The 15,352-nt window shown below is 37.2% G+C and overlaps 1 protein-coding gene across 7 annotated transcripts in view; it reads right to left on the bottom strand.

The window, feature by feature from the left end:
* Nucleotides 1–15,352, bottom strand: part of PCCA (propionyl-CoA carboxylase subunit alpha) — a 350,996-nt gene that overhangs the window by 154,936 nt on the left and 180,708 nt on the right. For all 7 annotated transcript variants that reach the window (XM_065895812.1, XM_065895815.1, XM_065895813.1 and 4 more), the window contains one exon: nt 2,772–2,882. In XM_065895812.1, the coding sequence (XP_065751884.1) occupies nt 2,772–2,882 (111 nt within the window). The remainder of the gene's footprint in view (nt 1–2,771; nt 2,883–15,352) is intronic.

The following is a 15,352-nucleotide window of genomic DNA, read 5'->3' as shown; positions in this document are numbered from 1 at the left end:
ATAGCTGGACAGATGGGAAGCAGATGGGTAATCCCAAAGGGGCAAAATGACTCAGCCTCAAACATATGGATAAGATCCTGGATTAACTTCAGTTGCCACTTCCTGCTGTCTCTTTCAGGCACATATATCAAACAATCAAAGATGATACAGTTTAATATATCTAAGACATGCTCTGGGGAAAAATCAGGAAGGAGAAATACAGTAATCTTTAGAAGAAGAACAAGAGGTAGTAGCAATTCAGAGAAGAAAGAACTGACATGAAAATAATATGAAGGAATAAAATAAGCAGTAGACATTAAGAAAGGCAAATATAGGTGTGTACTTTTAAATTGTCATATCGTACATATTGTACAGACAATATGACACATACAGCATACTCTGAAAACTTCTGTGGTTTATGAATTTGAATCCTAGCACAACTGAATGAGTACTGAAACAGAAGTTGAAACCACTAAGTTAAACGCTAAGTTTAATTTCTGGCTTTATTATATTACTGGTCACTTAGCCTTATCAGTCTTTCTGGGCTTTGGTTTCCTCACATGTAAAATGAAGGGTGAGACTAAAAATTGCTAAAGGCCTTCTAACAACTTATAACAATTTAAAAATTGTTATGCATAAGAAACAGAATTATGGTGTCTGTGCTGATAACTGCCTGCCAAAAAAAGAAATGTAATATTTAAGTTTATTACAGCAAACTGCAATATTCAGTTCTAAGAAAATTTCTGAGTTCTCTTGAGAATTTGGAACATTTTCAATTGCTGCTAAATGTATAGCACATACTACCCAACTCCAATTAGAAATTTTAAAAGCTCCATTTTCTTTTCCATGGTAATGGGATATAATACCAAATATGCATAAACACATGTATAAATGTGTGTATGTATATATAAATACCCATGCACACATACAATACGTGTGTTCTAAAGGTTCCCTTAAGTTTTTTGTTTTGTTTTGCGGTACGCGGGCCTCTCACTGTTGTGGCCTCTCCCGTCGCAGAGCAAGGCTCCGGACGCGCAGGCTCAGAGGCCATGGCTCACGGGCCCAGCCGCTCCGCGGCACGTGGAATCTTCCCAGACTGGGGCACGAACCCGTGTCCCCTGCATCGGCAGGCAGACTCTCAACCACTGTGCCACCAGGGAAGCCCTCCCTTAAGTTTTGACCTGTTTTCTCCTTCTGCCTACTGTTTCACGTAAGCCAGGCAAACACAAAAGCACATGGAAATCTGAGTCCATTTCACAACCGACAATAACTTTTAATTAAAACTTTGGAAAGGACAAGAAGCCAAAATGTTAGGATCAAAATAAAACCAATTTGTAATCTGGACACGTGTACAGTTAAGTAAAAATAATCAAGGTAATACCTTCTCACCCATACTATGAACAAGGTTCTTTTCCCTTACTGAAAACCATTGAATTGTACACTTTTAATTGTATGGTATGTGAATCATATCTCAGTAAAGCCATGATAAAAATAAAAAGAATCATCTAAATCAAAAAAAATAAAAAAGATTCTTTTCCTTAATTCAACAAATATTTATTTAATGTCTGTTTTAGTTGCTAGTGAAACAATAAAAAGCAATAACATTTAGTGGTTCCTGGCTTCATGCAACCAACAGATATTAATGAAATAATCACACAAGAACAAAAGTGCAATCATGTTAAGGTTGTCATTTATATTTTTAAAAATTCAAAAATTCAGGAAAAAGAACCTGATGATTCATTAGTCTCTGTTTTAAGTTCCGAAATAAAACACATTCTTTATTTTTCTTGGTACTAATGATAAAGCCCTGTAACACTAAAGTTGTGAAAGAACAATCAAATCAGTAATCTCGTTATTCTTATGAAAACTCTGTATTATAAATTCTGATGTAATAAGTTGCTTTGTAAATGTATTCATTGAAGCTGACCTGAATCTATATACAGCTCCCAAAATGAAGGAGTCGTTTTATATACTAAAACATTTTAAGTGGACATAAAGAACACTTAAAATTTGTGAGAGAAGACCTAATCTGCATATGTCCCCAAGCTCATTAGAACTATATGTAGAGGGCTTCCCTGGTGGTGCAGTGGTTGAGAGTCTGCCTGACGATGCAGGGGACACAGGTTCGTGTCCCGGTCCGGGAAGATCCTGCATGCCGCGGAACAGCTGGGCCCATGGGCCATGGCCGCTGAGCCTGCGCGTAACATTTCTGGTAAGTCTCACGTTAAGTCCTGTCAGTGTCTTAACACCATGTTAACCACATTTTCAATGCACACTCAAGGGTTTTCTCTGAGCAATTTTTCTACTACCTGGAAACACTCACTGATAACTTTGCAGTGCTAAGTTTCACAGTCCACTCATTACTTTATTCAAAACTCATTTTTCAGAATAAAGCCATCATCTTCTTAGACATCTCCATTTTCATTAATAGGAATAGCACCTAGTAGTCTGAAATTTTCCATGCTAATTTTCATAAAGATACACTTTTAATATTAAAGAGTCCCTGTATATACTCCTATCAGCGAGGAATACAAACATGTATTGACTTTCAGAAACACAACATTCCACATACTAGTTGAATTTCTCACTCAACAAAATTACAGATTATTACACATTCATGAGTCACTCATGAATACTCAAAATCATGAATGTCTATAGTCTAGGATACTCTAAGTATATCAATAAATCAAGTACAATATAGGCCCAAGGCCCTAATTTCAGAATAAAGTATACACTGTAATAAAGTATAAAAAATAACTTTAATACACTAAAATACTTCAATATATACAAACCTTTAAAGCCATCAGGATACACATCAGAAAGAAATTTAGTGTTGATGTCTCCTTTTACAAAGCGTGAGTTGATTATCACCTCTCGAAGTAATGCAATATTATGTGTAACACCTAAAAATAAAATGATAACAGGCTGAATTAAAAACAATGAGTCTGTTAAAAATCTAATTCCTATTATCTGGAGAAATTTATCATCAGTGTCCTATGGCCTAGCAAAAAACCATGCAAGATTACTCACCTCCTTGATTTCAACTGACAACAAAAAATGTCTGAACTTGAGGCAGCAATAAAACTCTGAATGCAAATTTAAGAAATTCAGTGGGAAAATCAATGTATTTTCAATAAATGTTAGAACTACTAGATACACATTTGGGAAAAACAGAAAGTGAACCTCAACCCTAATTCACAGCATACATAAAAATTGACTCAAATTGGGTCACAAAACTAAAACTATAAGACTTATAGAAGGAAATCAGGAGAAAAATCTGTTACCCTGAGGTAGGGAACAGATTCTTAGATAGTACACAAAACCCATGAACCATAAAAAGAATATCAACAAATTATACTCCATCAAAATTTAAAAGTCTGCTCTTCAAAGGATGTAATTAAGAAAATGAAATGGCAAGCCACAGAGAAAATATTCACAACACATATCTCAAATAAAGAACTTGTATCTGGTATATATAAAGAATGCTAACAATATAAAAATAAGATGACAAGCAAACCAGGTGAGAAAAGATAGGCAAAAGATCTAAGGAGACATTTCACAAAATATATACAAATGGCCAGTAAGCACAGGAAAAGACATTCAACATCACCGTCAAAGAAATACAATGGGATATACCCAAACACCAATTTAAGTGGTTAAAGGTTAAAAGACAGATAATACTAAGTGTCAACGAGAATGTGGAACAAGTGGAACTGTCACCACCTGTGTGGGTGACAGGGAATAAATTGGTAGATTTTACAGTTTACTTCCACTTTGGACTGTCTGGCAGTTTCTTTAAAAGTTAAACATACACTCACCATACGATTCAGACAATTCACTCCTAAGTATTTACCCATGTTAAAATAAAAGCACATGCCTATACAAACACACACAGAGGTTAAGCAGCTTTATTTGCAAAGTCAAAAACTGGAAACAATCTAAATGTCCATCAACAGTGAATGGATTAACAAAATGTGGTTTGTCCATATAATGGAAATCTACTCAGCAATAAAAGGAAGTGAGTCCCCCAATACACATAACAAGGATGAATCTCAAAATACTATGCTGAATTAAAGAAGCAAGACCAAAAACAATGCATACTGAATGCAACCTACAGAAAGTGGATCATGTGGCTGCATTAGGACAGGGTCGGAGAGAGGGTGGACAGGCAAAGGCCATGAGGAAACTTTGGGAGATGACAAAAATGTTCAGTATTTTGATTGTGGTGATGGTTTCACAGGTGTGTACATGCATATGTCAAAGCTCATCAAATTGAATACTTTAAATATGAGTTTATTATATGTCAAGTGTACTTCAAAATAAGTAGAGAAGGAGAAGAGGGGCTGGGGCAGGGGGCGGGGGGCAGGGGCGGTGGGACGGGAGGGGAGGAGGGAAAGGGAGAAGACAAAGAAGACGAGAAGAAGAAAAAAGCCTGTGATCAAGTAGGAAAAACTGAGCCTAGTACACAATGACTATTCCAAAGTAAAGTTTAAATAGGTAACTACCACAAGAGGGATATGAATGGTATGAGGAGGATTCTGTGATATAGAAAGACTTTATGAAGGGAGTAGATTACAAAGATATTAAATAGGAGTAAAAGGTAAAGCAAAGAGGCATCTCAAAACCAGGGAAAGCAGGAATTAGAGTAGGTGTCCACTAGAAGGGTGACTGGAGCATAAGAGAGCTGAAGTTGAAGTAAACAGAGAGGTTGGCTAATTCCTTCCAATTCTTTAACCCACTCTTGCATAGTTCTAATTTGTACCACTATACTTCATAACAAACCTAGAAAGCCTGATTCTGTTCTTGCTTGTTCTTGATCCGATTCAAGTCTTATAGAATCCTCACTTATACAAGAATAATTACAAAGTAAGCAAAGAATCACTCAGGTTCAAGTACCTGATCTACCTCTCACCTTGAGTAAGCTATTTAAACTCTCTAAGTTTTAGTTTCCTCATTTGTGAAATGGTGATTTATTATCACCAGTCTAGTTAGTACGATTGTCATGAGGTACAAATGAAATAATGTTTAACACAATGCCAGGCACTCCAAAAGGTAAATTATTATTGTGCTCATTATTATCCTTTTATATGAGAATAAATATAGAACAGAAGACAACATGTAATAAACAAACATCAGACAGAAGCTGTACAGCACCCTAAGCCTCAGCACTGACCTACCTACCTACCTACCTTCTAGTTAACATTCTGTAAGAATGCAGCTCCACAAATTTAAGCTTATAGCTATTTCCATCTGGAGGGTGTATCCATCCTATAAGGCAAGGAAGGATCAGCGAACTATGGCTTGCAGGTCAAATCGTAAATAAGGTTTTATTGAAACCCAGCAGTGTTTATATACGGTTGTCTTCATGCTAAACAGTAGAGCCCAGTAGTTGCAACAGAGACCATGTGACCCACAAAGTCTAAGATATTTATTCTCTGGCCCTTTACCAAAAGTCTGCCACATCTGCTGCGAAGTTTTAACAATGCTGATGTTCTGAGCAGATTAATCTCTGTCTCTGTCTCTCTCTCTCTCAACATTTTCTCCACACCTACTACTCATGCAGGAGTTAGATATCACAGGAAGGAACACGAAAGCAAACAGTATGGTACATGCTTTGGGGGAACTTTCAGTAACCAGTTATAGAATAAGAATATTACAAGGCAAAAGGAGACAAAAATAAGAAAGTTGTGATCCAGAGAGACTGAATCATTCATCTAATGTTTAGTACAATATAAGTTACAACAGTAATATAGGTAAAAAAAAATTTTTTAATACAGAAGTATATTGTGACAGACTGCAGGTTTCCTCTAAAATTTGCTTTTTATTTTTTCCACAATAGAATCTTAGCTGAACAAAAGACCATCCAGACACAGACTCCATTTCCCCATCTATCTTATAGCTAGACATGGCAAACCAATTTCTAGACAAGAGACTACAGTTAAAGTGTTGTATCCGACTCCAGCCCCATTTACATGAAAAAAAGAACTGCCAGAACTTCCTTTCCTTCCCTTTTCCTAAGGGCTTCCTGATACAGCAGGAACTCAGCTTTGGCAATGCAGATGAAGAGGAGCAACAGGGTAAGTGTGGGAATGAGCAGAGGGGGAAGAGACAGATGTGTGTGTATCTCCTGAAATGAGCACAGGAAACTAACTCACCCCATCAGCACGGACCAGCAGACCATTAAGGGAGAAGTGAATAAATTTCTATCTTATTTATACCACTGGATATAAGAATCTTTGTTACAGCAGTTACCCTGTACCCTAATGTGTACATATGGGGGAGAAGGTCATACTTTTTGATATGACTTCCTATCTCTGAGCCAACAAATGTTAACAAGTTAATACAGCCTTCCAGGTATTTTTCTATGCATCCCTTTGTACTAGACCATACTAGCAACCATATGAACAATTCTGAGCAACTCTGTTCCTGACTCAGAAGATATTACATGTCTAAAATTTTATAAAAGCCAATTTTCAATCTATTCAAACTACTTCAAAACATTTAGAGAAAGTTCCAAAATTCAAATTTTAATGCTATTCCTTTAGCTACACAAATATTCCATGGGAGAAGTTATCCTAGACAATGATCTAATAAATATCTTTCACAGCACATGCCCAGGAGAAATGCAGTTATCCCAACCTTGCTTTGTGGATAATGACTTGGCCCATATTCAATGACTAACATCTTGAAGGACTTTTGTAATTATGTATATTTCTATGAGGAATTACTGAAAGGTATAAAAACTTCTGACTGCATCAATGTATCTAACAAATCATTGCAAAAATTTGACATTTGCCTACATTATAGGTGATATTTTGATAGACAAAAATGAAGAGCAATTAATTAAAAGCAAAGTGTTAGGATGCTTAGAAAGACAAACCAGGTAGGCAAGAATTTAAATAGAATATTCCTTGAAAAGAGTTCAGGCTATAAAAGGGAAATGAATCCCTCTGTCATATGTTTTACAAACAGACAAAACTAAACCACTTTAGAAGAAGAAAAGAGTTACAACTTGCCAGAGAGATTTATATGCATAGTAAATGACAGATGTGTTGTTCCAGGAAGAGGAAAGTATTTGTAACTTACACAAACTTTCCTGGCTGGGAAAGAAAATAGAGAAAGATGCAGAAGGACACAAAGATAGGTAATATTAGGGAGGAACTTAAAGTATCTAAGACCTTTCATTGTGGTAAAAAGTAAGTGGATACCACCAGGTATTTCTATGAAGAGGACTGAAAGATGGACACCATGGCCAAAGTGTATGAGCAAAGAGAACGGTGCACCGGAAAAGTCAAACAGGGGCATTCAGGGTCTGACAGCCATGCAAATATTTCACTTTACCTTGAGAGCACCCAGAGTGGTTGAAACCGGGCAGACATGACTAGATTTGTGCATTCCAGGAATCTCTGGCTGCTACTGCAAAAGGGATTGGGAAGAGTCAAGACCGAAGATGGGAAGAAGCAAGCTGACAACTGCAGGAGACAAGCTGAAAATGGTCAGGCCTCAGACCACAGCTAGGGAGTGGACAATACAGAAGGAGAAAAGCAGCCAGAGTTGAAAGATATTTGGGAGGCAAACAGGGCTTGGTGATTCAGTGGACATAAGGATCGGGGAGGTGAGTCAAGTGTCAACACCCGAACTTCTGGCTCTGCAACAACACTGAAAATAGTATTTACAGAAAAGGAAAAGGTTGAAAGGAAAAAACCTGATGCATCTTTTGCAAGTTAAATTAGAGATGCCTGTGAGATGAGACTGATAATGTCTAAATGATTAGAGTTCAGACTAGCATGCAGATTAGAATGTGTATACATCAGAATATAGGGGTCATGGAGGTGGACATTCACATGAAGAAATCCAGAACAGAATGTGAAACACAGAAATGCAAGACAAATCCAGCAATGTGTGAATTACCTGTATATAATAACTGAAGTTTTGGAAAAAAATAAGATCCTAAAGGAGAGACTGGACAGGATGAATGTTAGAAGATCAAGGTGTGGCTACAATTTTACTTCCAAAATACAATGTTCTTATGTACAAATTAACGATTCAGAATGTTTCACTTTATAAGCTTTTTTGCATAAACAGTAAATAACTTAGAAAGGTACTCTAACCCTCAGGATTTCTGTCCTTTCTTCCTCCAGTTAAATAAAAATAATACTGTTCTCTTTACATGCACCATATTCTGTATTTAAACTCTCCTGGCTTTCCTGTTACAGCCTAATGCTGGTATAAATTGCCTTGCTTTCTGTGTGGCCAATGCCAGAATAGTTGGCATCAGACTCTGTCTTCAGTAAAATACAACATAACTTTCAGAAATAGTTAATGATAATTTGAACAAAAATAAGATTATTTTCTGATACCAGTGATCAATTCATGACCATGACATCCAACAAATGTAAATGCATGCAGTTTTACAGGATAAATGATGTTCTACTTTAATTCCATATTCAAAGTTGAAAAAGAGGTGATTTTAGAAAATGTAACTCAAAAGAATCATAAGCAAATATTAATTTACATTTTGGACATCAAAGAACAGAGCTGCTCAAGCACACAAACGAAGCATGGACTTTTAAAAATCTTTCTACTTGAATAGTAAATACAGCATGAAAATATAGGCTTTTACCTTGCTAAATAGTGTTTCAGGAATAAAATTAATACACAAGAGTATTTTCCCTTTAACGTTCTCTGAGTAAAATATTACATATTACTATGCAATATTATATATTACTAGTCATTATCTATTATTCTTTCCTAAGGATCGTAAGGTAAAACAATAGCTAATGGCAGACAACCAAAATCTAGATCCCTCAACTGACTGCTCCAAAAACTACTGAATATTAATTAATTCTAAAGCCAAATAAGGGAATAATCAAAAATTAGTTTATATCTAAAAGCTCAAAAGATCAGATAAATGATAAAAAGCATTGAACTAAGATATCCTACATATCTGAAAGTTACCATTTTGTATTTAGTTTACTTTCCATGTTTCAGTTAAGACAATGCTATTATATAAACTGATCTTGTTCAAACAATAAGCAGATAGTAGAGGTACTCTCAGGCTTAGTTTATAACTTTTACGATATTATTAATCACATACTCATAAAAATTATGACTCTGAGACTTGGACTGGGAATTGAGGATGACCTCTGCCAAAGTTCATGAGGTCCCATCTGTATGGGAAATCACGACCAAGCCACAGAAGAGAGGACCCCTAGGAGCAGCTTTCTCCTGACTGCCTGCTGGTTCCAAAACACTGGCCAGACATTAGCTGCACACACTGCCAGGATCAAACAGAGGCCAAAAGCCACTGCGTATTTCATGGGGACTCAGAACTTAACTTTAACCAAATTACATTTTTGCTCTAAAGAATTTTTATCTTAACAAAAGCTCACAATCAGCTCGGGAAAAAAGGAAAAATCATTTGAACAACTAAACAGTTATCAAACTAAACAGTAAACTGTCCACTTTCTGTTCTTCATAAAACAATTTTTTAACCCCTCTATCCTTTAGAATTAGTCAGATGAATGATATTTAACTACAAATCACAAATGCTTCTCTTTTTTTATTCCTTGAATGTTAGCTTTGGGAGGAGGGGAGCACGCGCTCCTCTTCACTTATTTTTTTAAAACTTTTCATTTTGGAGTATTTTCAGAATTATAGAAAATTCACAAAAATAGTACAAAGAGTTACTGTATGTCCTTTACCCAGATTCTCCAAATGTTATTATCTGACCACATTTACTTGCCTTGTCATTCATTGTCTCTTTCTCTCTCTTTTTATGTATACACACACACAATTTTTTTCTTAAACATTTGAAGGTAAGTTGCAGATAAGATGTACTTTACCTCTAAATACTTCAGTGTACATTTCCTAAAACCAAGTAGAGTCTCTTCTGTAATCGCAGTACAATGACCAGATCAAAAAATTAACACTGATAGTAGTATCATTATCTAGTCTACAGACCTTATTCAAATTTCACCAGTTGTCCTATTTATGACCTTTACTACAAAAGGAAAACTTTTTTTCTGGTCCAGGAACTAATCCAGGATCACACGTTGCATTTAGTTGTCATGTGTCCTTAGTTTCCTTTGATGTAGATAAATTGATCCTTTTTTTTGTTTTTTGACCTTTTCAAGAGTACAACCCATTTATATTGTACACTTTTTTGCAGTTTGGTTTGTCTGTTTCCTCGTGATTATATTCATGCTACATATTTTTTGGCAAGAATATCACAGAAAGAATGTGTACTTTTCAGTGCATCATATCAAGAGGTGCATGATATTGATTTGTCCCATTACCAGTGACATTAATTTTAATCATTTGGGTAGGTTGCCAGGTTTCTCCATTTTAAAGGTACTATTTGTCCCATTGTAATTAATTAGTTATCACCTGAGGTGATATTATGAAACTAAGCAAATACCTGTCTCTCATCATACTTTCATCCACTAATTTTATCATCAATCATTGATGATTCTTACCCAAACAATTTGGTGTTTGCCAAGTACTGATTTTTCTACACTTGTTAGTTTAAAATCTACTGTAAGGAAGAGCTGTGAGCTCCACCCTCATCTATCTTTCTTACCTATCTGTATCAGTATAAACTCATGGACTTACATTTTATTTCATGGGTTTTAATCTATTGCTAGCATTATTCATTTTGTTGCTGAGGTCTTTCCCAGATTGGCCAGTGGAAGCCCCTGAAAGCTGGTTCCTGTGTCTTTTTGACACATCACCATTTTTTGAACACTTGATTACATTCTTATATAGTATCTTTCAGGCTCATCTTATACTCTTCCTGAAAGGAGCCATTTTGTCAAGGAGTGCAGGTTCCATTTATGGGGGATGGTATTCAGAAAACAAGACCTGGGTGCTTGGTGTGCTCCTTGCTCTGGGTGTCAGTGCTGCTATGACCTCTCAGCAGGACAGCAGTTCTCAATCATTTGGCATGACTGTCCCCTCAGGGGACATACGGCAATGTCTGGAAGTATGTGGTTGTCACAACTGAGGCGATGCTGCTGTCATTTACTGGGTAGAGGCCAAGGGTATTGCTAAACACCCTACAATGTACAGGACAGGACAGCGCTCCCCGCAGCAAAGGTGTGTCTACCCCAGACGTCAGTGGTGCTGCAGCTGAGAAATCCTCAGCTAGAGGGCATGTGTATGTATGTACACACACACAATTACAAATGCGGTAACATATAGTTATATATTTATCTTTCAATCTAGGTTAAGAAGTATGAATTCACACTGAACTTCCAATTCAACACCATGGGGTTCATTCCACACTTTTTCATTCCCATACCTGTAACTCCTTTCTCTGACAGCGAGAAACTTGGCTCTTCTTATCCACCATACATGTGTTTATTTCCTCAGTCCCAGAATATACACAAACTGGTTTCAGAACTGCTAACTGATGAACTAGGAAAAACAAACCTACTAAGTAGAGTTTAATATTTGTTTATACATATTTTATCTCTGCCTTGAGGGTATCCAGTAAAAATACTATTAAAAGTTATTTAGATTAGCTTTTTTTGTCCCCCTCCTTCAGCATGATTGTATTATTCATACAGTCCCGTCCATCTGTTTGTATTCCATTTTGAGTTTTTTCCACCAGAACATTAATGATTTTATTTTAAAATATTAAAATGAATCTAAAAGTCAGAAATATACAAAAATGTATAATCAAAGAAGTCTTTCCCTTTCAGTCCACGTACTGCTTCCCATCCCCCAATCATTTCCACCAGATCGTCCCTCCACCTCCTACAGGTATGTCATCTTATTAGTTCTGGTCTTGTGTACATGTGTGTGCTTCCAAAAATGAGCAGATGCATGTATATATTCTTATTTCTCCTAGTTGTCTGCCAATATCTATTTTCCTTTCCTTCCTTTAATAAGAGAAATGCTACACTCTACCTGAGGATATGGCCACCTTGTATCAACTATATCTCCCATTTTCCGAGCATCTAGGTATGACCACCTAGACTAACCACCAATAGGACAAGAGCAGAAATAAAGGGTGCTTTCTAGGTTATGCCCTGAAAAACAGTGAGCGTGAACTCCCCTGTCCCTGCTCTCTTCCTGCTGAGGCTGGATGATGGGCATGAAAGCAGCCACTTTGGGCCCCAAAATGAAAACCATCTGCTGTGAATGTGTGAGTCACCCTACTGGCCGTTGACAACCCCTTTCTCAACTGTTACATCGAAGAGAAATTAAACTGTGTCTTTCTTAGGTCACTGTATTTTTGATTCTCACCGTCACAACTGCTTAGACTAGCTTAACTATGAAAGGTCTTCAGGTGCAAAGAAGACAGTGCATACCAGTAAATGAAGACAACAGTCAAGCAGGAAAAAAGGGGGCCTGAGAGAAAGTGCTATAAATCAGACTGCAGAGTCCATGCAGAGGCAATGGGAGGACACTAAAGCAGGGAAGTGATCACTGGCTTTGTACTTTAGAAAGATTATTCTGTGCATACTGAAGAATGGATTGATGCGGTAAAGAGTACTTGTAGAGAACCCAATCAGGAAGCTACTGCACTCATCCATGATATAGATAGTGTTGGCTTGGGACTACAGGGCCAGAGGAAAATAAACAGACTCAAAAGTTAACTAGATGAAGTGTACAGACCCAGCCCCCTCAGAATGCCTTTGAGACCACTTTTCTGAGCCCAAGTGCTCACTGCCGTTACTTCAGGGACTCTGCATCCATTATAGGAAGTACAAGCTTCCCTGCCCATCCTCGGAACCTCAGATAACTCAACTACCTCCTCCCTCCCCAAACACCTGCTCCCTCTTTTCCAGGCCTTTCCACAATACCTTCTGAGAGCGCGCTCCATGATCAGTTGGGTCTACCACAGAGCCGGCATCTTCATGGGACATTCCACTCACCTCCTTCCCTCAACTGAAATACTCAACGTCCTCAAGGACCTCACTTCTCCAGCAACCCTCACTGCCACTTACAAAACATTACCTCTTCTAATCCTTGGAAAAACTTCTGTTCCCTTGAGGTTTATTTTCTCTCGTCAGGAAAACCTTCTCCAATTCTCTGTCATCTATCAACATCCTTGCCACAGTGTAATACTCTCTAAAGAATTTATGTTACCCAACTCATGACCTTCCCTCTGCTCCTAACTCATACCACCCATGTGGATGATCCACACAACATTATCTCGGCTCTGTTCTTAGGATCTCATGTCAAATAATCTGTTCTTCCACTTTAGCCACCTGGTCCCATAATCACACCCTGAAATCACCTAGTGTTCAGTAACTGCACCACTTTCAAAATCACCAATTCAAAATACATCACTTTCCAATGGCAATCCCCATCTTTCCAGCTTATTTCCCAAGTGCCTTCTCTGGGCCAATACTGAAACTTCCAATCTAGAATGTAAGACATTCTACATGTCAACTGCCCCTGACTCTTCTGAAGAGTTAATGTTAAGACATACAAAGAGGGCAAGAAAATAAAGAGACATAACCAATATAAACTTTGATTGGACCATGCTGGGGCTAAAAAGCAGGTAAAAAACACACTGTGGGGAACAACTGAGGAAATTCCAGTATGGACAGTACATTAGATGAGATTGCTGCTAATTTCCTTTGGTGAGATAATGGTATTGTGGTTTTGGAGGAACATAATCTTACCCTTAAGATGCATTCTGAAGTATTTAGGAGTGATATGTCATAACGTCTGAAACTTTCTGTCAAATAGTTCAGGGGAAAAAACAGGAGAGAAGGGTGAAGGGGAGGGAGAAGACAAAGAAAGGAAGAGATGGAGTAAAAAAGCAAATGTAGAAAAGTTTAACAATTCATCTAGATGAAGCGTGTACCAATGTGCAAAGTACTATTCATTCATCTTTTCTCTAGGTTTGAAAATGCCTAAAATTTAAAAGTCTGGGGGCTATGTATCAAGAACCACCTCCCTCTTTTGAGCTAAAAAAATAATATATATTTCAATATGATGTGTATATATCCACGTCTTTCTCTGTGCTCATCCAAACATAACTAAAAATATTTTAGGACAAGAAGGTTTTAACTAAAAGCTTGCATTACTCTCCAAACTGCTTTTCTACTTTAATAATACATACAGACATGACTTCAAGTCACAGCTGCACAGTATTTTATAATGAAGATATGTCCATTTGGTGGACACTGCGGCTGGTCAGAATTTTGCCTACTACAAACAAGGCTGCTGTAAATGTCCTTGTAAACAGCATCTCACAATTCAGTCTTTTAACACTATAGGGTAGAGTCCCAAAAACTGAACAGCTAGGTGAAAGGACATGTACTTTTAACACCTAGTGCCAGTTTATTTTCCCAGAAGACAGCAGTAGGTCATACTTCAGAGATGCCTGAGTGTGCCCATCACCTTTACTTCACCAACACGGTAAGTTACCAGTCTTTTTAAAAAGACTGCTCCTCTGAGGAGTCGTTTTAAGGAAGCACAAGTAAAATATTCTCAAAAGAGTTACCTATGAGTCCTAAAGCAGTACTCACATTACTTTCAAAGGACAAAAAGGGAGAGGTGTGAAAAGAAAGATACCCTCTCCACCTCTGAATTCCCACTCTACTTTTTCACTCCACTATTATGGCACCTATGAATTTATATTACACTTACCTTATGTATTTTCCATACCAAGTATACCAGAAACTCTTTGAAATAAAGATAGTATCTCTCACTCATTCATTTACTCATTCAACAAATATGTATTAATCACCTACCATGTATCAGGAACTGCTAAGCACCAGTAATACACAAATAAACGAGATAAACACCATCACTGCCCTCATGTACCTGATACTCTTATGGGATAATCCAACATTTAGCAATTAATTAAACAACTAATGCTTTAATTACAGTTATGGTAAATGCTTTGAATAAGCAGTAGAACAGGGGGCAATGAAACCATATAACTCAGCACACAGTACTGGGAATGGCCTAAAATGGGCTTTCAATATGGCTTATCCACGGTTTAATAAATTTCACATAACACCAACTGACTGATAATGATTTATGACATACAGTTTTTAAACCTGTGGTTTTGCAACTGTAATGAGAGAGGGAGAAAAGAAGATGGGAACTAAGGTTACTGAACTCTACAAGGCAGTACTGTTGCCAAGCCCTTCTACATACCGAACCTCATTTAATCCTCACCACTAATTTATAAGGCAGAGACTCGCAGTCTTATCTCTTAAATGTGGAGTGTGAGATTCAGAGACACATAGTTATTAAATGGCATCCAGGACAGGATATGAATCCAGGCCTGTCTGATTTCTTTCTATTCTATCACAGTAAATCAAAGGTAGAAATTTCAGACCAAGCCTGGAAAAATCTATCTGCACAGTAAAATATATCTTGCTTTACACGTGATACATTT

Source organism: Phocoena phocoena, chromosome 18 (genome assembly GCF_963924675.1).
Source record: "Phocoena phocoena chromosome 18, mPhoPho1.1, whole genome shotgun sequence".
NCBI lineage: Eukaryota > Metazoa > Chordata > Mammalia > Artiodactyla > Phocoenidae > Phocoena > Phocoena phocoena.
The sequence above is the reverse complement of the archived record's forward strand: the minus strand, read 5'-3'. Positions and strand labels throughout refer to the sequence as shown.